Genomic DNA, 24,477 nt, shown 5'->3' with positions numbered 1-24,477 from the left:
AGCTGACTTTTTACACACATTTACCTGATGTGCCAGAGAAGACGATTCAAACTAGTTCTTTGTTCATCTCTCAGCCCCCTCGACGGCAGCCGGGGAGGGTAACTGTGCCTGGCCTGTCCCACGTTTCCCAGGCCCAAGTCCTGGACAATCGGATTTCTTGGCAGTTGGGATGTAGCTGGCTCGGTTCTGACGAGGGCGCAGCCTGAAGCTAAGCTCCTCACCCTCCTCTCCCTCCCAGCTAGGTGTGGTTCCTGCTGGGTAGGTGAACTCTCCGGGAGCCCAAAATCCTGTGGCTTCTTTTAAAGCTCCCTTCTAATTAGAAGCAGCGGTGAAATCACTTGAGCGATTTTATCTGTCATGGGAAAGCAAACCCCAGCCCAAACTTCAGTTGCCCATCCCAGCACCACTGACGCCCCCATTTTCCCTTTAAAAAGTTCTCAGTGGAAAAGATAAGGAGCTGGGGAGCCATAGAGGAGTGGGGGAGGGGCAGGAGACTGTGAAAGTAGGAAGAGAGGGTGGACCTTAAATAGAAGTATGCGTGTATGAGTGTGCAATTTGTGAGTTTGTGTGTGCATGTGTTTGGCTCTCTGCGGTGGGAGGAGACTATACTTAGAAGCCAGAAATGAAAGAGAATCGTGAACCTCTTCACCTACTCAAAAACTCTTTGATCTGGGATCGGACGCAGAAACAGCCTTAGGGGTTGCAGACTCGGATCCGCGAGGCCTGAGACTGTCTTGAACCTCGTGCGGACCGGTGGGGAGGGCCGGACAGCATCCAGGTGCACAGGACCAATCCAGACCGGCCCTATCTTAGGGCTCTACACTTCCGCCGATCCCATCTCGGGGTGGAAACTCACCCAGATCCAAAGTTTCGAGGGCGAGGAGAGTGTAGACGCCCCCATTGCTTGAGTGCGAAAACAGCCTCTCACACTCGCAGGGCGCCAAGAACACCCCAGCAGGAACTCTGCCTCAGTTCCTAGGTCTGGGACTGACCAGGAAAGCAGCTGGGGCTGTTGCGGAAAGCGGGAGCTGATGGCGAGATTGCCGCGGCTATAAATCCATCATTTCCCAGGTCAGCTCCGCGAGGCGCAGCGACTGGGGCTGGCAGAGTGAATTCCTGGGCTAGCGCGCATGCGTCGGCAGGTAGCAACCCAGCTCTTTATGACCAGGTGAGATGTTGGTGAGCAGGTAAAAAAAAGGAGGAGTTGCCTAAGCGATTCCAGGGAGCGGGCCCAGTGGAGCCCTACAGCCCATGCCCGGCGGGGACCCGTCGCCAGGAGCGCGAAGCCGCGATGTCCATACTTGCCAAAATGGGGGACTGGCAGGTACGGGGGTTTGTCAGCGCTGTGGCCGCGGTGGGCGGGGGTGGAACGGGGGAGGGGGCCGGAGGAGGGAGGCGAGAGGAGAGCCTTGGCCCAAGGCTGAAGAGTCGTAGGTGAGGCGCGCCTGGCGGCGTCCAGGAGAGTTCCCAGGAGGGAAAGAGAACAGGAAAAACGCGAGCGGGTGGCGGCCGGGCGCTGGGGGCACCAGTCGCTGCTCGAAGACGGCGCAATGGGGAAAGTCCGGCGCACGCTCCACAGGTGGCCCCGGGGGGTTACTCATGGTTTGCGAGACAGCCGTCCCCCACCCCCACCCCAAGTAGAAACAGGGGTAGATGACAAATTCAGGAAGGAGGTGGGCGCAGGGTGGGGGCTGCAGTGCGCATTCAAGAGAGTTCCCTGCTGACTACGCCTTGGATCTTCCCCCAAACCCTAGAGCTGCGTGTGAGGGGGGGTTCTGGTGCACCTGTCTCTCTTTGTGTCTCCAAGTTTGGCGAACCTAGGAGGTGTGGAGAATGGGAAGGAGTTCAGATGGAAGGGTCGCGCGGCAATCATGGTCTTTTTAGGAAACACTTGAGTTTGCAAAGTTTAGCTTCTCAGTCCGCTTTTTTGAAGCCAGTTTTTGCCACTTGGGCTATTGATAGTGGTGACTGGATCGGGGGTGGGGGAGGTGAAGCAGCAGGTCTAAAATTTCCCGAAATCAACGCCTGCCAAACTTGGCCCTGCTAGGCCGCGGGCACCGCAAGGCCAACTACGCTCCGGATTCTGCCCGCGCTCAGCCGTGGACCCCGACCCCGACAACCGGAGCATTAGTCCAGCGCTGCCCTTCTAACAGACGTTTTCCCTATGGGAACCTGGGTGGCTCTGGCCAGATTGGTGAGGGTAGCAGCCTCTCTCCTGTCGCCGATTTCACAATGGGAACCCCAGGGCCCTTTTTTCTGCCCCAGCAAAGCAAGGCTTGGTTAGGGCGAGGTTCCACATACCTAAAAGTCTACGGGGCTATTTGAACCAAACGCCTGATCTTCCCAAAGAAAAGTCGAGGCCTTGCTCCTTCTAGGGCGAGTTCTTTCACTTTGTCCATATTTGGAGCTATCAAAAGTAAAGTTCAGAGAAGTCCTGTCTTCACTACATTCCCTGGAGTTGGGGAAAGGAAGTCATCTTGCGCTATCCATTTCTTTCCTTGCAGTTATATTTTTAAAATCAACGTGAGTTCTTTTATACCACCCCTTCCCCCCCCCCCCCAGTAAATCTCACTAAATAAAACTTCATTCCCAAAGTTACATTAACTTTGTGGTTTAGGGGTGCAAACCTGACACCATATACAAATCCTGGGAATGCACACCTTTCTTTCCCTTGCTCTGGTGGGCATTAGAGCCTTTCTTCATTCTCTTCCTTGGAGGGTGAAGATTGGATAGAGGATTTTCTGCTTCCTCCTGGAGCGAAAGACCTTTGTTGCAGAATTCCTCGGTGGTAAGAAGGTGCTGGGATGTCAGGCTGGGCCTCCAGTGAGCCCAACTACGGTTCTGAAGCAGTGAGGTTACAGCCGGAAAGGGGAAAGGAGTTAACCTTGGGCCTGGCTCCTGTGGGCTCTCGATTTGGCAAAGTGGTGGAAATCTTGGATCTCAAATAGGACGCTGAGGATTTGGAGCCAGGAGGGATGGGATGCTCTGGGGTTGGCTTGTCTGGCTCCCGGGTCCTACTGTGTGGTTGCAACCGGAGAAAACAGAGTCTTTCTGGCCTCTCACTGCCTCTTTGTTTCTCTGGGTATCTCTGTCTTCACAGAGATACTTGTTCTTACCCCAACGCCCTCTCCACGCCCCCAAATTGGGCCTGGACCCCCTTCCGCCCCTAACCGCAGGCTTGGCGCTGCTGTCCTGGGGTTTTGGCGAGGCCCAGGCATTGACATGCAATCGAGTGACTTGTCGTGGTAATGACGCTCACACTACCGCGGCTAGGTTGGCTCCAGGGTCGACCCGGGTGCTTGCCTAGGCGTTTTTTCAGTGTCCAAAACACCGGCGGCCGCGCAGAGTCCCTAGGCCCCAATCTGCACCTCAAAGGCGTCCTCGGCAGGAATACAACAACAGTTTAGCAGCCCTGGCGGGTGTGGAGCTGGGGATGTGTGGGGTGCGGGGCAGCAAGGGGGAGGGAGAGTGGAGAAGATGAAGAGCCAATGCCTACCCCAGCCCGCAAACTGAAAGAAGGAAAGCGAAACTCAGAGTTCCCTTAAGCACGCTGTGGCGACACTTGAGGGTAGAAAATTCATGCTCCCAGGCCTGGGTTTGGCCTATTGATCACGCTCTGCGTCTGCGGCTGCCTCCGGAAGAGTGTCAGTCTTCCCAGCGGCCCATCTGCCTACTTCAAGCAGCTGGTCTGGGCGGTAGGCTCCCGGGCAGCCCACAGAGTGCGTAGTGCTAGCACTAGAGGTGCATAGTGCTAGCACTAGAGGTGACCCATTACCTGGGTGGAGTGCCGCGCGGAGCCTGGAGCAGTGATCAGCCAAAGGACTCCAGTAGTTTTCCGGAGCGGGGGGGGTGGGGGGGGTGGGGGGGGGGGAGTGAAGAGGAGCGCCCAGAGTGTGTGTGTGGTGGGGGAGTGGAGTCCTCCGGATCTAAATCCTCCTTCTAACTCTAGTCTTCTTTCTAAGTTTTTGTGGGGCCTCTTGGCCTACTCTGCCTGGCTAGGGAAATTTGCTGCGGTCCTCTGCAGACAGAATTGCCCTGCCACAGGCTCGCGGGGAGAAGTCCTCTCTCCTCTTGCCTTCTTTCCACCTGTTAGGGAGCAATCCGATTTTCCACAACCTGTGCCCCACTTCAAGGACACTATGGAAATCTGGAGGGCTTGGAGATTTTCAAGAAACAGGCCCAGAGGGAATCAGAAGTCTTTAGCAGAGCACTGTGAGGCACGACCTACTGTTGTTGGGCAGTTTTTGGTATTCAAATGGGAGAAAGAAACTTTTTTTGTGGAGGACAAGTGAGGAAGCTCAGCCAGAGAAATTAACTACTCTGTATTTCGAATATCACATCTTTGTTTTCTCTTTCTTCCTTAAAACTTTTGCTAAAACAGAAGAAGAAATATAAAGCGAGCAGGCCCCTGTGGGAGTGGGAGATGTTATACTGGCAAACGTGCAGGAGGAGAGAACTGCCCTGTCTCTGGGCTCCTCGTCAGCCAGGCACTACGAAACGAGCGCGCCCGCGTTAGTAACATCACCAAATCAGGAAGGAACTCTCCCTACTTTAATTAAAAAGGGGGATCTTGGGAAAACTGGAGCAGATTAGCACAGTGGAGAGTTGGTTCCCAGCGATTTATTTTGATGCATGCATGACAGGGTGCACACATGTCAGTATTTCGGCTCAACTCCAGAAGTGACTATGGAGTCGCTATAGGCGTTCTATATCCTTGTCCACATTGCACCTAGGAAACCCTTATCCCAAACGCCACGTTGAGTTATCACTCGGCTCTAGCTTCATACAAAGGAGAGGAAAATCATTTAACTCCTCGAGCTGTCAAGCAACCTCTTCAGGGTACAATTTTTATTTTACACGCAGCAATTAAAGGATCGCAACCCCCAGCCGAGCGACTGGGGCCGTTTAGCAAAATCTCCAACCTGGGGGTAAAGAGCAAAGCCAATAAAACTCCCAAAGCTCTGAGGCCTGAGGTGCTGGCTGCCCAGAGTGGAGGCGATCTCTTGTTGGGCAAAAATCCTGGAGTGACTTCGCCAGTCTTGGTTTGGTGATTATATTTAATTGCGAAAGGGATACTAATTTCTAATAAAATTGGACGGGGCCCGAAAGGACAGCGCCGGTTTGGGCAGCAGGGATGGGGAAAGGTGCTGAGGGCTTGGCCTAGGGCACGGGCGCTCAGTTTCTGCGCCGTACGGGCCTGAGCGCATGACACCTCCTTCCAGGACCGGACGGCGAGGAAGAGGAGTGGGGAGGAATGCGGGGCGGGGGAGGGGGGGGGAGGAGCGTGTGTGGTGGGGCTCAAGGGAGACCACTGGCTCGCAGGCAGTCGTGAGCTCTAGGAGCAAGTTCGCGGCTGCGAGAGGCCTTTATACCTAGGTCGGAGCGGCCGACGGCAGAATGTGGTGCTGGCGAGCAATTGGACTATTGTTGATATGCTAATGAGGCGATTAGACTGTCGGTAAAGAGCTGGAAAAGGGAAAAGTTTCTACCATTAGAGGGAGATCTCCGAGCGCACACGGGAGCTCTTTCCCTTCTCGCCTCCTCCTCCTCACCCTCCTCCTCCTCCTTTCTGCCCTCCTCCTCCTCTCCCTCCCCCTCCTCTCCCTCCTCCTCCTCTGATCTCCGTCGCAGCCGGCACTTTTCGCTTACCCAGAGAGTAGCTGCACTTGGGTGCCGAGGCAGAGAGGGGGCAAATCCGTTCACGCCGATCCATGAAAATGCTTTGGAAACTGACGGATAATATCAAGTACGAGGACTGCGAGGTAAGCGCGGCGCTGGCTCAGTTATTCTTGCGGCCTCAGGCTCCGAGCTCTACCCTCCTGCACCTCCTCTTCTGGCAGCCAGCTGAGAAATGTCGGTGGGACAAACTTTCCCCCGCGCAGCGCCTGACTCTCCGATTCGCCCGAAGAACGCAGGGGAGAGTTGGAGAGGGAGGATGTGGACGCTCCCCTTTTCATTCCCCCCCTTCGAAGCTTGTGTCCCACTTTCCCACTTTTTCTGACCAATATTGTCTGTGCCTAACAGTAGACACAAGATACGAGCATGGGTTTTTGAAGCAATTGCTGGCAACTGGGCACGCGCCTGTACACTCCGCGTGTCTCTCCAGTGAGATTCTGGGGGACAAATTCACCAGGAAGAGAAAGGACAGAGAAAAACCACTTTTCCTTCTTTAACTTCCACAAGGATCCTTAAATGTTCCTTTATTTATTCCTCCCTCAACCTCTCAAAAATGGATCATTTCTATTTGGCCCCATTATACTACCCTCTAAGCTGGGTTGCGTCTCTCTTTTAGCGGGTTCAGTTTGTGCGCACTCACCTCTCAGACTGCTGCGGGGCCCGCTCCAGGTACACTCTGTTATTCATGAAGTTCTAAGCCGCTTCAGTTTCTCTGAACTACTTGGCTAGCGCGTCCTTGAGGTGGGTATGGGGGACTGCGCGGCGCGGATCGTGCTGGCTCCGGGCTCCCCACTCATCTGCCCCTGCAGCCGTCCAACACTCAACTGCGTGACCGTGGGAATCCTAGTGGGGCTGCACTCGACCTCCGGTGCGGGGAGCTAGCGGAGCCGATAGAGCGCGTCGCGCCGGAGCCCATTAAAAAACCCAGGGTCCCGGGAGCTCGGGTTCTTGCGGCAGCCGGGGAAGCCCCAGCACCACCGGTTCGCCCGCTGGAGGCGCTGAGACCCGGCCTGCCTGCCGCTGCTCCTACCGCCCTTACAACTCCAGCAGAAATGAGTCGATGAGTCACGGAAGGGGGAGGGGGCCACTGCCAGAGATTACCTAAATAAATAGGTGGCAGTCCGGCTTTTGCCATTTTTCTTTTCTCTTTTTGGCTTTTGGAGCTGAGCATGTCAGGCGTGGAGGTCTGTGAGGGCACAGCGGCAGAAGTCTTGTCTTCACTTGAAATCGGAACGTGGATTTATGAGGGGGACCCGTACCCCTTTCCCCTACTATCTCTACATTATTTTAAATCTTTCTCCTTCCCGGGCCCTCTCTTTTCGTTTTCCCTACCCCTACAAGGCGCGGGGTGACATCCCACGGGGACCCTCGTTTCTCTGAGGGCTCACGTCGTGTGCGGTGCGGGGCGCAGACACCCCACGTCAGACTAGCTGCTTTGTTTTCAGGACCGGGGTGTCTTTTGCGAGCTAGTTGGGGTGAAACTCAGTCCCTACGTCTTGTAGGGTGAAAGCCCAAGGCTCCGGCATTCACTTTGGCGGGGGCACAAATCCAGCTGCGGACACTGAGCTCCCTGCCAGCAGCGGAGTCCTTCCGCGCAGCGCTAGGAGGCTACCGGACGTAGGTGGGAGGCAGTGAACTTGCACCTCCAGAGAGGGACCCTATAAGGGTGCGAGTGAATGTGTGTATGAATGACGCCGAAGAGAGAGAGAGAGAGGGAGAGAGAATATGAGAAACAAGACCGCGAAGAAAATAAATAAAGTGAAGGTTGTTTCAACAACTTTGACTGGGGTGGGCGAGCGCCGGAGCAGGGATTTCGGGTTTCCGAGCCGGCTTCGTGCAGTCTCATTATGTCGGGGCTCTGCAGGGACACGCAGGAGGCGAGGTGCCGCTTGTTCTGACAACCCGGCGGGCAGACTGGCAGCGGCGGCAGCCTTTCCGAGCTGGGAAAGGACGAGCCTTGTCAACCAGGGCGGGGGTTGGGGGGGGGGGGGTGGGCGGGAGTGGCCCAGCCAGTCGGACGGGTTTGAGCCCGGAGTCGGTGCCAGCGGCGCCCGGGCTGGGCCGCCTCGCGTCTCTGCGCGCCCGGGGCCGCGTCCCGGCTCCCCTCCCCGAGCCCCAGCCTTGGAGAGCCGAGGGTGGGGCAGCAGCTGCGGCCGAACGCACAGCCCCGGGTGTCCAAGGGAAGGTAGCGCTGCGGCCGAGACGTGGGCCGGTCCCGGGTGGGGCGCCGCACGATGGAGGAGCAGCGAGGCAGCGGGCAGCCGAATCCCGAGTCCCAGGCCCGGCTGCGAAACGGAGGAGCTCGTGGCCGGAGAGGGCAGGGAAGCACCTCCGGTGCCGAGAGCCGGATGAACGCCCGGACGCGGTCCCCGGTAGCTGCTGCCGGTGGCTCGCGGCCCCCACGGTATCCCGAGGTCTGCCCCAGCCTTTTAGGTCCGATTGTCCTCACTCGCTACCTTTCCCCCCTTCCCCCTCCCCGCGCCCTCCCCCTCCCGCTCTCCCCCAGCCCTCCCCTCCCCCTCCTCCCCCCTCCTCCCTCCCCTCCTCCCTCCCTCCCTCCCTCTTCTTCTGCTCGGGTCCCTCCTTTGTCCTCCCTCCTTTCTTCCCTCCCATTCCCTTGCTCCTCTCCTTTGCCCCACTTTCTTTCTCACACCAGCCCAGAGACTTAGACCCCTCTGCCCTCTCCCTGCTCTCCTCGCCTCCCTCTGTTCTCCCTCTCTTCTTTCTCTTTTACCTCTTTTTCGCCCCTGCAAAACCTTTTAAAATGTTGGCCCTTCCCTGTGATTCGCCAGACGCTGCGCTGCGGCCCCCCGCGCGCTCGCCCGCTCCCTCTCTCGCCCGCTTTTTGTCTCTGGCGCTCCCGCTCCCCACCTCCGATTTGCTACACTGAGGCTCCCGTCAATGGACTGCATTGAGAGCCGGCTCCAGCGCGAGTTGCCTCTCCGCTTCACGCTCGATTTCCAGGCATTCTTCCCTTATTAAGTATTCGTGTAATATTAATAGTCATGAATATCTGCTATTAGGAGGCTCCAGGAACGCTGCCCAGCGCGGTTATTAGAAGCTCAAGCGAAGCCGCCGCTAAGAAAAGAGGGAGACACGGATTAAGGAACACAGGCGCGCGCGCACACACAGACACACACACTTTTTCTTTTTGGGGGCTTTTCATTTTCTAAGGAACTTTGAATCAAAACCGATTACGGCAGGATAGAGACCGTGGGTTCGACCAGCTGAAGGCGCCGCTAGAATCCGTGGTTCAAGTTCGGATGGACCAGAGCGGGGCTACAGCGCTCGGGGGAGCGTCGGCGCGGTGACTGGAGTCCAGGGTGGCTCGGGGCTCCCGGCCCCTTTTGTGTGGGGCGTACTCGGGCGGAGGGGCAGCCGGTCTCTCCGGGCTTGCTTTTTTTTTTTTTTTTTTTCCACCCTGACTCGTTACCCCAGACTCTTCGCAGATGTTAGTTCACAGTTTTTCAGCTATGGTGAGTCCCATCCCCACCCCCATTCCTGTTTCCTTAGGAATTCTGTTCTGAGAGACCTCGGGTTTCACGCCCAGATTTCCATCGGGGCACCCCTATTTGCATTTCCCTCTTCCCACTTTTCCATTCTCAAATGCCTTCGTCCCTGCTGGACATCTCCCAGCTCGCAGATCTCCCTCGCCGCTACTTCCCAAGGGGTGTTTCTCGCCACGTTTATCCTTATTTCCTTGAGTCTTCACTTGTTCCCGAGATGTGCTTCAACATTTGATGCTATATACGTTTGCTGAAAAAAAATGCAGCCCAATGTGCCCTCCTACCCCCGAGGACGGGCCGAACCTCCGAAGGCTCGAATTCCCTGGAATCAACTCTGTTAGCTTGTTCAGCAAGCGAATTTCAATAGAGGAACAGAAAGTCTGGCATTTCTTTTGCCCTTTGGGGATGGGGTGAAAGGGGCGGGGGTCTCCGCCCCTGGGTGCCCCTCTCTCTTTTAAACCCAAAAAGGCGGGCGGAATATTTATATTTTAAGCCTTGACGTCCCCTTCTCCACATCCATGTCATAAATAGACCCTGTGGAGAAAAGGGCTTCTAACTGAGGAAGCAGAAAATACAGACCGCCCCCCCACCCCCGCTGCAGTTAAAACCTTCTTTAAGCTGGCAATTTAAACCTGTGCTTTCGTTATAGTCCTGTGAAATATTTCTATTTAAATAGTTACGAAATGCCAGTAATCTTTGAACGTGTATGATTTTCCCCTCCAAATAAATGGAACCAAGTAAACAATAACACAGTGTAAGGCAGGTTCAAATCCGGGAGAAAAGAAAACGCCGCTTCTACTGTTTAATATTTAGTAGGAATTTTAATTTTGCTTAAGGGAGATTTCACACCGCAGCTTAACGGGCTCTATTCTGGGAGGTCCTTTTCTACACGCCCCCCACCCCTACCCCATCACCACCGCTTTTGAAAAAACCCGCTAAGGAGAATCCCTTATGCTCCCGTATTTGCACACTAATTCCCTGCGTTTTGGGAAGGGCCGGGTTCACTTCTGGAGTATTTTCCGAAACAAACAAGTTGGAGCTCATTTCTTTCTGCGGCCTGCCGATGGGAAGGGGCGGTTTCCCACGCAGCCTGGCGGAGTGGGTTTCGTGTGGACAGCTCTAACTCGCCGCCTGATTTCTTGTTCGTTTTGCTCTTCCTTTTGCTCTTTTCTAGGACCGTCACGACGGCACCAGCAACGGGACGGCACGGTTGCCCCAGCTGGGCACTGTAGGTCAATCTCCCTACACCAGCGCCCCGCCGCTGTCCCATACCCCCAATGCCGACTTCCAGCCCCCTACTTCCCCCCGCCCTATCAGCCTATCTACCCCCAGTCGCAAGATCCTTACTCCCACGTCAACGACCCCTACAGCCTGAACCCCCTGCACGCCCAGCCGCAGCCGCAGCACCCGGGCTGGCCCGGCCAGAGGCAGAGCCAGGAGTCAGGGCTCCTGCACACGCACCGGGGGCTGCCCCACCAGCTGCCGGGCCTGGATCCTCGCAGGGACTACCGACGGCACGAGGACCTCCTGCACGGCCCGCACGGGCTTGGCTCGGGACTCGGAGACCTCCCGATCCACTCCTTACCTCACGCCATCGAGGACGTCCCGGTAAGAGGCCGCGCGGACGGTGCGAGAGGCAGTGCAGCGCCTACTCACCCACTCCCAGAGAAGATGCCGGGGACACACAGCCGGTGGGCCCGGGTTTTCCTCAACGCTGTTTACTTTTTTCAAAATTTCATGGGGGGGGGGGGGGGGGAGGCGGGCGCTTTAGGGATCCACACAGAGAACCGAATTAAACAAATTTAAAAAGAAGTTGAGAGTTCTGTCCCAGGAACAATGGTTCCTGGAACTCCTTCAAACAATGCCCGCATTACCATTTCCACCAACTCAAATAAATCAGACAATGTCACAATATCTTCCCCTCTCCAAGACTGTAAACTGTTTCGATTGGGAGAGGATCTAATTCCATCGCTGAGTCTGGCATGGGGATTGCTCCCTGTCCAGAAAAAGATGTTAAATTGAACCGAAAGAGCTTATTAAATGCCCTGGCAATTTAAAATAAAGTGTAAACGTCATACTAAAAAATTATTTTTACCAGATTTAGTTATGTGTATCCCCTACCCTGATTAAAGAATAAATAGCAAACCTGAGCAGAGGGACATTAAAATGCAGCCTTCTTCTCTTCCTAGGGGTGCTAAGTGCTGACCTCATAAATCATTAGCTAGGTTCCCAACGCCCATAAGAAAGAACCTGCTACACCCCATATTACATTAAATATTTTGAGACTATTGGGCAACAATTACTTAAGTTTGAATTCAGTTATCAATAAATGCGGTATAAAATGGTCTCTTAATAAGCATGGTATTAGCACATTTACTATTACAATGTAAAGCAGCTATTGATAATTTGAAAATACTTTCTGAAATTAATTTTAAACCTCCATCTCTGCTTCAATTCTGCATATTTATGGTTTCCTCACAACCTTCCTGAAATGGAATTAGAACAAGCCAATAATTTTATTAAAGCTGTAAAGGCTCTGTTAATGCTGCTTTTCTTTGGAGAGGAAATGTATCTGGATGTGATTTTTGCTAAAATGCTATTTCGAATTACTGCATCAAATATTGCAGCAATATGTCCGTTGACAGTTTAATGATTACTGCATTAGATTGCAAAGAAAATGGTCAGATGAACTTACCTGCTTGCTTGGTGAATTTAAAACTTTATTTAAGTCACATAGGAAAATAGAAAATTTATTACATCTCTTATTTAGCACAGTTAATCACCGAAATTTGTTGGTTATGTTTAGCAGCCTCGCATGGAAAGCAGGAAAGTAGGAACTTGACTCAATGTGGGGTTTAGTAAGCAGTGTATGTGTGTGTGTGTGTGGGTGTTCGAGCATGTTTTTAGAAACTTGATACTAAACAGTACATTTCTTGGGAAGGAAAATAAGAACAGCAATAGTTGGGGAAAGAGCAATTAAAAAACAAACCTAGAAGCTGTGATCATTTTAGTTCTTCCCAAAGATTCTCCAAATCCTTTTCCTAGCCTGGTCTTTGGAAATATTTGAATTGCAAGATAATGTTGCAAGCTTTTAGGATTACTGTGAATTAGAACTGCTCTACTTTGCAAAAATTCCAAAGTGGCTGGTGTGAATTCTTAACACCTGTATAGTTACTCTTTGCAGTGAAATTGGTCAGTGGAAGAAATTAACCAAAAGATTAAATAAAAACAAGGAAACCCAGTTGCTGCTCTCCCTCTCCCTCTCCTCCCCCAGCTTAAAGAAAAATTCTTTCAAAGGAATTTGGGTCAGGAAAAGGGTTGTTTTCAATTTTCCCATTGCTGCAACAGTTAACCTTTAATAATGATTGCTTAATATTTAAGAAAATCAAATTGATGGTGAAAATTATTTAATCATTAATATCTCAGTGGGGTTTTAAACTTAACAGTTTTTCCTGTATGGACAAGGTCTAGAAATAACACAAATAAAAGTATTATGCCACACTACATTTACTTTATGAGTTTAGGGTGCATGCATAAAGGGATCATATTTCCCCATATAGTTAAAACACAAGAACTGCAGCAGTACTCATTTCTGAACATTTCTCAATTTAATTATACTTAAATCCAGAAGCACTTTAGGCAAGTTACAAATGAGAGCATTGAGTATAATAAAACCTGTAATAAAGCAACTTAGTACCATCCACCCGGAATCATTGCGATCAGGCACAATTAACAGGAGCATAAATCCAAGACAGAATGGAAAATGTTTGAATCAGTATTATTGTTGGACAAAGACTAGAGAAGGAAGTAATAGTTTTTTAAATGGTAATGCCTGTGTTTGGTAACGATTGCGAAATCTTCTATCTCAGCAGCCCTGGTGCTAATTTGTAAACACAGCCAGACATTATATTGCCTGTCAGTTTCTGCATTAGAAAAAACATGATTTCATTTTACTTTCTAATCACGTTTTGACTGTGACACATAAACCCATCCGTCTGCAAAAAGAAAAAAGAAAAAAAAACCCACGCCAACAAACCTGCTGGATGACAGGAAAACAACCTCAAAGGTTGTTGTTTTTTATCATTCATATTCCTGATAGCCAAGTTAGGCAGTAGCCCTTCATTTTTACAAATTATGTTCATTTTTCGGTAAGGTGTGTGTATGCCTTTGCTGTTTATCACACTACCTAAATCGTATCCAACACTTCCCTGTTACTCCCACCTCTGTCATTTCTATTGTTTTTCTGGCTTTTGCTGCCTAAGCTTTGGAATCACTAAAAGTCCGAAGCTGCTGAGGCACCAAAGTAATGCTAGGTGCATTTTAAAAGGTCAAACTAATTATGAAAAGGATTAGGTATTCCAAAACTTGATTTTAATTTCCAAAGAAAGTTTTATCGCCCACCCCCACCTCTTTCAAATGTGAATTATTTGCTGTGGGAGGAGTTGGCCTTGGGTGTGCAGTGAAACCTCTTGAGTTGCAAAGCCCCAAATTCCAATAAGCCAAGATGAGTTGTTTATATATAATGTCACTATAAGGGGGGAATTTCTATTTTACTCCTTCCCCTCCCCCATCTGCAGGGAATATTCATTTCCTTTTGTTTTGATTATACACTTACATCCATGTGTATCCTTTTGTTGCAGCATGTAGAAGACCCGGGTATTAACATCCCAGATCAAACTGTAATTAAGAAAGGTAAGCCATTTCCTTTTGCATTCCAAGCATGTCTGTACAGGCTCTTTAAAAGAACTTGCAGAACTGTATTTTTTTCAAATACGTTTTCCTAAAGGCTCAGAATTAGCAAATACATAGGCATACAATAGCGATGCCTAAATGATTGGCTTTCAGTAGGTTAGCAATGGCAACAGGCTAGCTTTGTTCTGATTCATGATTTGACCATTTAATTTAATGCTATCGTGACAAATGCACACGTGTAAATAGTTGAACTGATTTGGAAGTGGCATTTCAATTGTGAAACGGTTTTCATAGTGTAGTTAATCCATTGTGTGAGTGGCCACGAGTGTGAAGAAGTGCAACATGCTAAACGAGTGCAAATAAGTTAATATTAATATAAGGGCAGATGATAAAAAGATGTAGCACTCCTTAGCAGAGGGGAAAAAACCACTCATGTTTTTCAATTTAATTTCTCATTAGTTCTTTAAGGGTTTTTAAAGTTTGTGAATTAGGTTAACAAAATGTTGGCTTTTGGTTAAAATTAACATCTTAAAGATGCCAGGAATGTTAGCTTAATTGTTCATAGCAAAAGTTGTTTAAAGTGTCCAGTGATGTTAATGGATTGTAACTTGTGTTTAGTGAGTAGAAATAAAGTTTACTGGATTAAACAATATTCCCAGAAGCTTTTTTGTTGTTATAATGGCAATGTTACATTTCAGGACTCTAGGCACCACCAGAGGATGATGCTATATAAAACTGTTCTCATTTCTAACCCCAATCAGTATATTGTTGCTAGTTTAAAGTTTCATTTTTACATCTGTGAAGTCTTTGTCACATCAAATTAGATGTGCAAGGGATAAATCTTAAGAGATGCTCTTTCCAAGTCGACATGATAATTGGCTCTTTTATTAGTAATCTCTCAAGAGTTCGTTTAACTCCTATTGTCTCTATTAGCCTCCCCAGAGCTATTAATGTCACAAGTGATCTATCCAAAACCTAGAGCCCCCACCTTCCCATACATCTAGAATATCCCCATTAAAGATGGAGGAGTATGATGATATGAATGCATGCTTAATATATGTCTCAACGTGGAATTAAAAACACAAATACATACTGTACTGAAATGGCTGTGAATGCATCTGAATTATACTGGTGTTGAGAAATGTAACATTAGTACACTTTCTTCTGGACTTGAATTTTCTCTGACTACTAGTATATCCTCCCCCCTTCCCAATGAAGATGCTTAAGCTGATTATTAACTATTTGCTCAACAAAAAGCCATATTACTAGTAGTCTATCATAGGCCTGTTTACCCTTCTTTCTCCCAGGACAAGACGCAGCTGGGAATGGTTCTCCAAAATTCGAGTCTTTCTCAAAACTAACATGGAAAAGGGCCTATTTGTTAAAAGGAGGGGGCATGTGTGCTGTGTGACAACAGAATTCACCACTTCTCAGTTGATACCTTGACTGAAAATGCTCATTTACGGGCTGACTGGCGATCTAAATCTGGGCTGATTTTAATTATAGGTGTATAAAGCAATTTCTTCCCAACATTAAACCCCTCACTCCACAAAATTCCAAAGTAGACATAGCTTGATCTTAGTTTGTAAACGTAGCCCCCTCCCCTGCATCCTAAACCGTGCTCAGGCACCTTATCTAGGGCCCACTCTGCTCGGATGCTGAAAGTTCAGAGGGTCACAATTTCACCACCATCTCTCGACAGCACCCTTGAGGCTAAAAGGAAAGGATGCAGGCAGAAACACAAGTCTGGCTGATGGGGCTGGGTGGGCACAACAACTCCTGCCCGAGGGGTGAGGCGCGCCGAGAAGCAGTCTTGTTCCCCAGGACGGAATAGGGTAGGAAACGGGGAGAGAGCCATGGAATTTTTAGGGATGCAAAAGTGGGGGTTGCAGCGCAAGCCTGGGCGCCTGCCCTGGCCAGGGAAGAGTCGTGTCCAGCAAGACTTGGGAGGGATCCTCGACGCCCACACAAGGCCTCCCGGTCTGTCTCCACAGGCCCCGTGTCCCTGTCCAAGTCCAACAGCAACGCCGTCTCCGCCATACCCATTAATAAGGACAACCTCTTCGGTGGCGTCGTGAACCCCAACGAAGTCTTCTGTTCAGTTCCGGGTCGCCTCTCGCTCCTCAGCTCCACCTCGAAGTACAAGGTCACGGTGGCGGAAGTACAGCGGCGCCTCTCACCGCCCGAGTGTCTCAACGCTTCGCTGCTGGGCGGAGTGCTGCGGAGGTGAGGCCCTGCGCGGCCCTACCCTCCCCGCCCCGCGGCTGGGGGAAACACTGCGCCTGCGCCCGAGCAGCGACGCACGCGAGCTTCGCGCCACGGCCCTCCTTTCGCGGGAAAAGAAAGGGGCGGGGGGCAGGGCGTGGAACTGGATGGCTGGGAGCGGGAGGTGGGGCGAGGCGGCGCGCGCCTGCGCCCTTCGCCGGCTTCCCCCGTGCGGTGTCCGGGGGGCGGGGGGTTGGGGGTGGTTCTGGCGCGCGCTCGGGTAGATAGCGGCAGCGCGCTCCCGGAACCATCCGGCCCCGCCCTCCCAGCCCTGCGCGCACGCGCACGCGCAGCGTGAGTCGCCCTGCTCCCAGTCCCCGCAGCTGCAGCAGTGGGGCGCCGTGCAGCTGCCTTTTACCTACTTGCGCACACCTTGCAGGCGCTGGAAAACTTTCTGTCGGGCACTTCACTTTTCCTTACCTCCCTGTAGGATCTCCGACGGCAACCCGTCGTTTCTTGAATAGGGTTTTAAATAGAACACAGTGGCTTGTTCTCGAGTCTGCACGCCACGCCCGCTGGTGGTTGCCTCGGCCAGCGGGACTCCCCTTGCCCAAGGCACTCACTAAGTGGTTGTGTGTAAGGCCTTCCCGGTGTGCCAACTAGCAGGCAACTTTTAAGTGTACTTCGCATAGTCTGCCGACGAAGGCGTGTTGTCGACGCGGCCAGGGATTCTCATTATCACCTCCAGAGGGTGCAGAATGATTCATGTCGTAGATAAGGAAGTTTGTAAGGGTCAGCGAGATTGAAGCATCTTCCTCAAGGGTAGGTTTTTCCTTCCTGTGGGCTTCTTTTTTCCAGGGTTACCAGTCAGTGTTGTGGAGTGGTGGGTCTTGTGTTTGAACTTTCCCAAGAGCTTATTTTCTTTCTTCCTTAAAAGAAAATTAAGAAGTAAGGCCAAAACTTTATCTTTTGATATTACTTATTTAACCTATACTATGAGACTTAGTTCTGCTGATAGGGTATATCACATACGAAGCCCATAAAAACATTTTTTGGGAGAGGTTTTAACATCAGCTTTTTTAATCTTTTCTTCTTCCTTCACAGTCCTCTTGCTGTCCTTTGTATCTTCACTGTCAACAGATCTGAATCGCCCTCTGCCTTTCTTCCCTTCCCCCATCCCCAATATTGGAGACTGTTTACCTAGGGGAGTATAATCTAATCCACACAATTAAAGAGCACTTGAGTAGGGAATAAAATACTGAAATTAATTAATTTGCTGTTTTATTTAAACAATTTATCTTAACCACTTTCTGATTATGGAATCTATTTAGACATCTATTTAGAATTGCCTCCATTGTCTCTGAAATCAGTGAAATTTTTAAAGGCTGTTATCAGCTTTTGACGATTTCCAGTTAGGCTGATGACATGGCATGTAAACAGTTGGTGAAATGAATTCCCCACTGGGGCTTAAGCCAGAGCAAGAAACGTGAGAGTGATGATAACTTTGGTTACTCTGAACAACCTAACAGCAGATCTTACAAGACAATTTAAAGACCCCATTGGGATTTATTGAGTGTAACAACAGGGAAAATAAACAGTATCAATTGAACTAAAAAATACCTCAAACCCTAGAGGTGAGAGCTGTTTTTGTTTGTGGTTCTTTAGAGAGTTGGAGTCAAAACCTTCCATCCTGCCACAGTAGTTGCAATAATAACTGAACTACAGGGTGCTTTACAGTTTAATAAGCGTTTATCTCCTATGATCTTCTGTCCTAGTCCCTTCCTAGGTTTCCCTCCCTTGAATGTCTCTGGGCTATGATTCCTAATTTTTAAAAGCACATTTTAGGAACTTGTCAAATTACTGTAATGTGATGCAGAACAACCCAATGTTTTCTAAATCCCTTTCTCGCCTATATGTGTGAAACAGGGCGAAGTCTAAAAATGGAGGAAGATCTTTAAGAGAAAAACTGGACAAAATAGGATTAAATCTGCCAGCAGGGAGACGTAAAGCTGCCAATGTCACCCTGCTCACATCACTAGTGGAGGGTAAGCGAGTCTACTTGCTAACAAGAAGGGAATTTCTTCTGGGAAAATGGATTAATACTTAGTGACCAGATGTTTGGCTGTACTTTGTGTCAATTGGGCAGTTTCATTTTTTCCAGAGAATAAAGCAGGAAGTGAGTGGAATTCTTGCATGTCAAAAAAATACTTGCATTTATTCCTATCCTCCTTTTCTCTCTCCCCTCTGCCACAAAATTAGGCCTCCCCAGCCCAGTTCTGACCTAAACAATGTGAAAATTTAAGAACTGCATATTCTCCAAGTTCCTGTCTCCTTTATAGAGCTCAGCGGTAAATCACTTAAGGTATTCTGACATCTGCATTGAGAAATGCGTGACCATTACTTCCTGAATTAATTTGGGAATCTTTGACCTGCATCCTGATTTAAGACCATCCTGAAAGCTCAGGGTTATATGCCCTTTGAGTTTTTGTTTCCAAACATATGCGTCCGTATCTGTCCTTTAATTGTGCGTCTTTACTGGAGGGAAGAAAGTGAGTGATTTTAGACCCTGAATTGTTTGGATGGGAAAAGAAAGAGAAATATAAGCATTGCAAAAAGTTTCTCCTGATAGTTTTAAACATACATATGCATGCACACACACACAACACACATGCCATACCTGCTTCCAAACCTCTCGGAACAAAAGTCGACCCTGTCCTCACTCCCTGCTCTAGATGAACTGTCACCAGAATCTTCTCACATTCCTGCTTCCTCTAGATGTCTGTTAAGTTTTTCTGATACAAAATTGGCTTAGTTTGAGTGTGTTTAAGTAACTGTGTAGCTCTCTTGCATCTCCCTCTGTGTTCTCTTGGAAATGCCTTATGGCTATAGGAAAAAGGCATGTTGATTATCAGCAGATTTCAAAACTGCCATTTATATTTAAAGAAGGTATTTTATCTTATTTAAATTTTGTATTTGAGGAGATAAAATACAGCTAATTCAACTTTTGGCTTTGTAAATAACTAAAAATGTTTTAAAACCATAAATTTTAGGAGGAATCCTATGAACCATTTGTTAGTGGTGTGAAAGATGACAATAACATAACTGTTAAATAATAAGCAACTGTTCAGTGCTAGAACTATCTACAGTAGCATTATTTTTACTAAAAGTAATACCAGTACATAGAGAACCCTCTATCCATACTCCAAAATAACTATACCCAAAGAAAATGGTAAGTAGTGGCTTCAGGTGTAGTGTGAGAGTGTGTATGGGCTTGGGGGTTGAGTCCTGTAGCAAGGAAGCAGTTTCTGGAGAACTGTTATTGTTTGTGATCCGCTCCATTTTATGGAAACAAGCTCTGTGGAGAGGGCTTTGATGCTCTAATTGGCGCATGCGTTCTTCCGGAGCTGGACTAATGGCAGGAACCCTGCAGTAAAAACCAACTGGTTCAGGAAATTAAAACCAAAGATTTGAAAATCAACAACACAGACGGACTCAGTGGAGTGACCCTCAAATCCTCTTGTTAATGCGGTTTGGATGAACAGATAATTATATGCGATCAAGTTAAATGTAACCCTAAGTTGTTACCCTTGCAGAAAAGCTCAGAGTAATTATGAATACGTTTATAAATGTGGTTGATAGGTATGAGATTGGAATACAAGAAATATTCTAAAAAGAGAAGTTGGGAAAATGTTACCAGGGTGGGGGATGAGACTGGAGGTTAGTGGATGGGATTTACATTTCCAAATTATCTCAGCCTTCTAAGATAAGTAGCCATTTTTTCTGATAACTACATCCACCAGATCCTACAGAGAAGGAAATAAAATGCCTGAAATGAGAAAACAAGTATTTTTGTGTTTCTTTCAACATCTGGTTTAAGAAAATAAGGGAGTTGGGAGGAAGTTTTGATCTCAACTCTACATTCTCTTGCACTTGCCTCTCACCTCTTGCCAGGAGAAGCCGTCCATCTAGCCAGGGACTTTGGATACGTGTGTGAAACTGAATTTCCTGCCAAAGCAGTAGCTGAATTTCTCAACCGACAACATTCCGATCCCAATGAGCAAGTGACAAGAAAAAACATGCTTCTGGCTACAAAGTAAGGCGTTTACCTCTTCAGGGTCTCTATGTCTCATTGTGAAGAAAAACAAAAATCAAAAATGTTTTTTTGCTCTCACTTTTCTTTTCCTTTTGTGTTATCAGTTTGTTGTAAATATTAAAATTGCAACACAATCTGATAAACCATAATCTATTTTAAAGGGGAGTTACAAGTAGGATTGCTCATGTATTTCCATCTTTTTCCTCTCTCCTGCTTTACCTTCTCATTCAAAAATAGTAATAATAAATGTGTTGGGGGGTACAGGATAGTATGGGTTTGATAGAAGCTGAGTGTGGATTTGTGACTGTTTCTTTAGAAACACCAGAATCAAGTCCTTAAAGGGGTAGCAGGCTTGCCTTTATCAGTTTTTTGTCTTGCTAGGGTCAGTTTTTGTCTTCTATCAAGTGTTCTCCCAGTGCGAGGATTAAGTAGTGGCCTACAAAATATGCAAGCCAGAAACTGTCCTAGTTTCAACTCTAATCTCCTTATCCCACTTCCTGCCTTCCTTTCTCCTCCTTCCTGGAAAATGCCACACACAAACATATAGACACACACATTCCCCATGAGTTCAGCCCACAGGTGAGATGTCAAGTAGGTTTCAAAATGGCCCCAAGTTATATTCCCATGGGTGCCTGGGCCGAATAGTCTCCAGGTGGTATGTGAAAAGAAAATGACTGTACTGGTATGTTTTCTGGAAATTAAAGGCTTGTTTGGAAGCCCTTAATTATCAAAGTTGATGTCACAGGAGGGCATGGAACCAAAGGGCAGAGGCTGAGGCCTCAGGCAAGACAGTTCTCGCCTGGGGACACTGGCCAACTTTTGGGAAGGTAGTTCTGTCAGTGTTCCCCATTCTCCCTTCTCACCACCCCCATCCTCAAGGCCCCAGCTAGTCCTTATTTCCCAGATTCAGAGGCAGAGCTCCCAGTGTGCAGACCTTATCTGACTGTATTTCAACTCTCCTCTCCTTAGCTTCACAAGCACACCCATACTCACAATTTCCCCCAAAGAGTTTTATGTTATTTCATTTTGATGTGTAGTAGGACTTCATTTTGATGTGTAGTAGGAAAGATGTGGAATGGGGAAATTGATAGTTCTTTTCCCAAAACCCTTCTAAATTATGCCCAAGTAACAGGTTTTTCATGCTTTGTAAAAAAAAATGCAATATAATCCCAATAAAAGTTTTGCTTTTCTGTTCACATGCAACTGACTTGAAGGTGAGTGAGTAGAGACTTCATCCACAGACTGCTACTGAGCTCTCTCTGGAAGATCAGAGAAGAAGGGCTGGACAGCTTCTGGCTGCTTGCTGTTGGCTATCAAAAAGGGGCTTGTGTCCCAGCTGGTGTAGCTCAGTAGATTGAGCGTGGCTGCGAACCAAAAGTGTCTCAGTTTCGATTCTCAGCCAGGGTACATGCCTGGGTTGCAGGCCATGACCTCCAGCAACCGCACGTTGATGTTTTCTGCTCTCTCGCTCTCTCTTTCTCCCTCCCTTCCCTCTCTAAAATGAATAAATAAAAATCTTTAAAAAAAAAAGAAAAGAAAAGGGGCTTGTGTTTGACTTTTTGTCCCTCTTACTCTCCTTTGTTGCTCTTCTCATGTGTGAAATGTTTTCTGGTGTCTGTGATGTTTGGTGTGAGCTGATAGAGGAGTGGGTTAGAAGTTTGGTGTAGCTGAGTGGAGGAGCTGGGAGAGAAACAGCAATTGGTGGAAATATCAGGGAAGGAGAGGTGTTGTAGTTGACACTGCTGGATTTTCCAGCATGTGTCCACTGCAAGGCTGTCTCTGGGGCTGGACCCTCGGGTGGATCAGGTCAGTGTCTGCTGAATCCCGGAGGAAGTAACTGCAGGGAGAAAGGTTCTCTTTGCTGCTGGTGGTGCTGCCGCAGGAGAGTCTCATGTCTCCTTCTTTTTCTCTGCTTCACTTGTGCTGCAGACAGATATGCAAGAGTTCACCGACCTGCTGGCTCAGGACCGATCCCCTCTGGGGAACTCCCGGCCCAATCCCATCCTGGAGCCTGGCATCCAGAGCTGCTTGACCCACTTCAACCTCATCTCCCACGGCTTCGGCAGCCCAGCTGTATGCGCAGCAGTCACGGCCCTGCAGAACTATCTCACCGAGGCCCTCAAGGCCATGGACAAAATGTACCTCAGCAACAACCCCAACAGCCACACGGACAACAGCGCCAAAAGCAGTGACAAAGAGGAGAAACACAGAAAGTGAGGCTCTCCTCCTGCTCTGCCCCCTTCCTTGGCTCACCAGCCCCCTTCCTTCCCCAAGAGCTCACCCACTCAGTCTTCCCCCACCAACCACCACCAGCAGGTGACAGCTCCGGGATCAGCAACCCCCCACTGCTGCTGCTGCTGCTGCTGCTGCCACCGCTGCTGCCGCCCGCCTTCAGTCCTCTAGTCATCCAGTCTGGGAGTCTGGGGATGGCTCTCCACTGTCAGTGGGGCAGCTCCTGCTGACTCAGGCCCCTGCCTCAACTTCCCCCATCAGAACCAACTCCTTTGCCCTCCTGTGGAGCCTAAGAGAACAGAACAGACTGGCTATGAAGCCAGCAAAGAAAAGTTCTGTCTGGATTTGTGAACTTTTTAAAAATTTAAAAAAAAAACAACAACCACAAATCAACAACAGCAACAAAAAAAATTAAAACTTTTTTCTAAAAAAAAGAAAGTAAAATTAAAAAAAAATTATATGAGCTTCATGGGACTGAATCACCACCTTCCCTTACATACTTCAGTTCAGATTGTAGCCATACTTAAAAAGGCAAAAGGATAATGACATTTTTATCAGTATTGTGAATAAACTTGAACACAAATACGAAGTTCCATGTCATGTCTCAGTTGTAGAAGTTTTTCCTCTTGAAGGTAAAGCAACCAACTTGAACTTTCTCTGGCAACACGATTCAGTTATATAAGGGAATCAGTGTTCATGTCTATGTATATATTTATTTATGTGTAATTTAATGGGAAGTGTAAATATGGTGCATCTGTTTTAAGCCTTTTTTTTTTTAATTTATCTGGTGATCTTGTTTACCTCTTGTTTAGTGGGTTTTGAATCTTCCCCATTAGTTCTTCATGTGATTCATGATACTTATTTAGAAATTCAAGGTTTGGGGGATTCTTTTTTTCCTCTGGGATTCATGAATTTAGCATGTTAAGATGACAATGAAACAGCTAAACAAATAAAAAAACAAAGTAAAATTTTATATACAATTAGAATTACTTTAGCTTCTCATTGAACTGAAAGAAAATTTGATATTCGACCCTGGAAAGATTTTTAAACTTGAGTGGTTTCATAACCCTTTAATGTATTGTGAGGAGGAGGAAAAAGTTAATTTTATTCCACTCTCCTCCCTTAAAAGCATCATTTGAGCAATAAATGAGTATTGTCTTTAAACCAAGGGTTAGGGATTTTTCCTCTCTTTCTTTTTGTTCAAAGAACTTCAAACATTTGGGACCACCTGGTATTCTGTATTTTCACTGGCCATTTTGGAAGCAGTCCTGGTTGTATTGTATTGAGTTGTGCTGGCAGTAGTTTCCATGCCTGTCAATGTATCATAGTCCTTTGTTGCCCAGATAAATAAATATTTGATACGCTTTATGTCGATTTGTTTTTTTATTCAGTGCTGTCTTTACCCAGGCGTATTTTTGTTCTTGGCAGTATTTTTTATTCAGTATGGTTACAGTAATTGAGTTTAACTCTCCCTTGGCAATTGCTCCTTGCAATAAGCAGCTGAACCCATTGTTTCCCTCAAGTATAATAAAAACTTACTTTCAACTTGGAGTTCAGAGCAGGGTATCATTTAGATATTCCACTGAGTCTGTATTCAGACAAATGACACAATAAAATCCAATGTATTCTTTTGGATAAAAGATTGTACCGCTAAAGGAATGGCACACTATTCTTTCCTTACTAGAAACATTAATTTTATTATTAAAAATAAAGTTTTATTTCATTTATGTTGATCCTTTAGGTTTTCATTTGTGTTTTGGAAACCGAAATATAAACCTTCACAACTAAACATTGAGCATGACAAGAAAGATGGAGAACAGAACAGAAGATTCTCCCCTACCAACTATTTTGTAATCTGACTCAGAAGATAACTGAAATTTAAATTGTTAGTTCATTCACACAAAGGAAATAACCACCTCAGCCTACACTTGCTAACTCAGACTTCTCAGTGGCTGAGACATGTTAAATGAACTAAAAACTAGCTCTAGTTTTCTGAGAGGAAAAGGAATAGTGGCAAGAAATGTATGTGGGGGCCGAGAAAGAGAAGGCAAACTGTCTCCCATTTATTTTAAT

At 48.0% G+C, this 24,477-nt stretch overlaps 1 protein-coding gene across 10 annotated transcripts; it reads left to right on the top strand.

Annotated features, from left to right (window-relative positions):
• The first annotated feature begins 1,197 nt into the window (after positions 1-1,197).
• TFAP2A (transcription factor AP-2 alpha) lies at positions 1,198-23,772 on the top strand. 10 transcript variants are annotated; one of them, XM_036026557.1, is made up of 8 exons: positions 1,198-1,324; positions 10,357-10,410; positions 10,553-10,873; positions 13,823-13,874; positions 15,869-16,100; positions 18,006-18,124; positions 20,031-20,172; positions 22,102-23,772. In XM_036026557.1, exons 1-8 carry the CDS (start codon positions 1,292-1,294, stop codon positions 22,202-22,204), a joined length of 1,056 nt encoding a protein of 351 aa, XP_035882450.1. In that variant the 5' UTR covers positions 1,198-1,291; the 3' UTR covers positions 22,205-23,772. The 10 variants fall into 10 exon arrangements, with proteins under 10 accessions (XP_035882450.1, XP_035882449.1, XP_035882444.1 ...); XM_036026551.1 differs by lacking the exon at positions 1,198-1,324 and adding an exon at positions 5,634-5,762; XM_036026549.1 differs by lacking the exon at positions 1,198-1,324 and adding an exon at positions 7,787-8,090.
• The last annotated feature ends 705 nt before the right edge of the window (positions 23,773-24,477 follow it).

Source organism: Phyllostomus discolor, chromosome 5, assembly GCF_004126475.2.
Source record: "Phyllostomus discolor isolate MPI-MPIP mPhyDis1 chromosome 5, mPhyDis1.pri.v3, whole genome shotgun sequence".
NCBI classification, from domain to species: domain Eukaryota; kingdom Metazoa; phylum Chordata; class Mammalia; order Chiroptera; family Phyllostomidae; genus Phyllostomus; species Phyllostomus discolor.
Note: the sequence above shows the minus strand (reverse complement) of the source record. Positions and strands in the feature narration are given on the sequence as shown.

Bases quoted from the DNA above. Each gene is read 5' to 3' on its own strand.
- TFAP2A (XM_036026548.1), top strand. From the start codon at position 7,911: ATGGAGGAGCAGCGAGGCAGCGGGCAGCCGAATCCCGAGTCCCAGGCC. The intron at 8,110-10,356 runs GTCCGATTGTCC...GCTCTTTTCTAG, and splicing joins GGTCTGCCCCAGCCTTTTAG to GACCGTCACGACGGCACCAG. The intron at 10,791-13,822 runs GTAAGAGGCCGC...CTTTTGTTGCAG, and splicing joins ACGCCATCGAGGACGTCCCG to CATGTAGAAGACCCGGGTAT.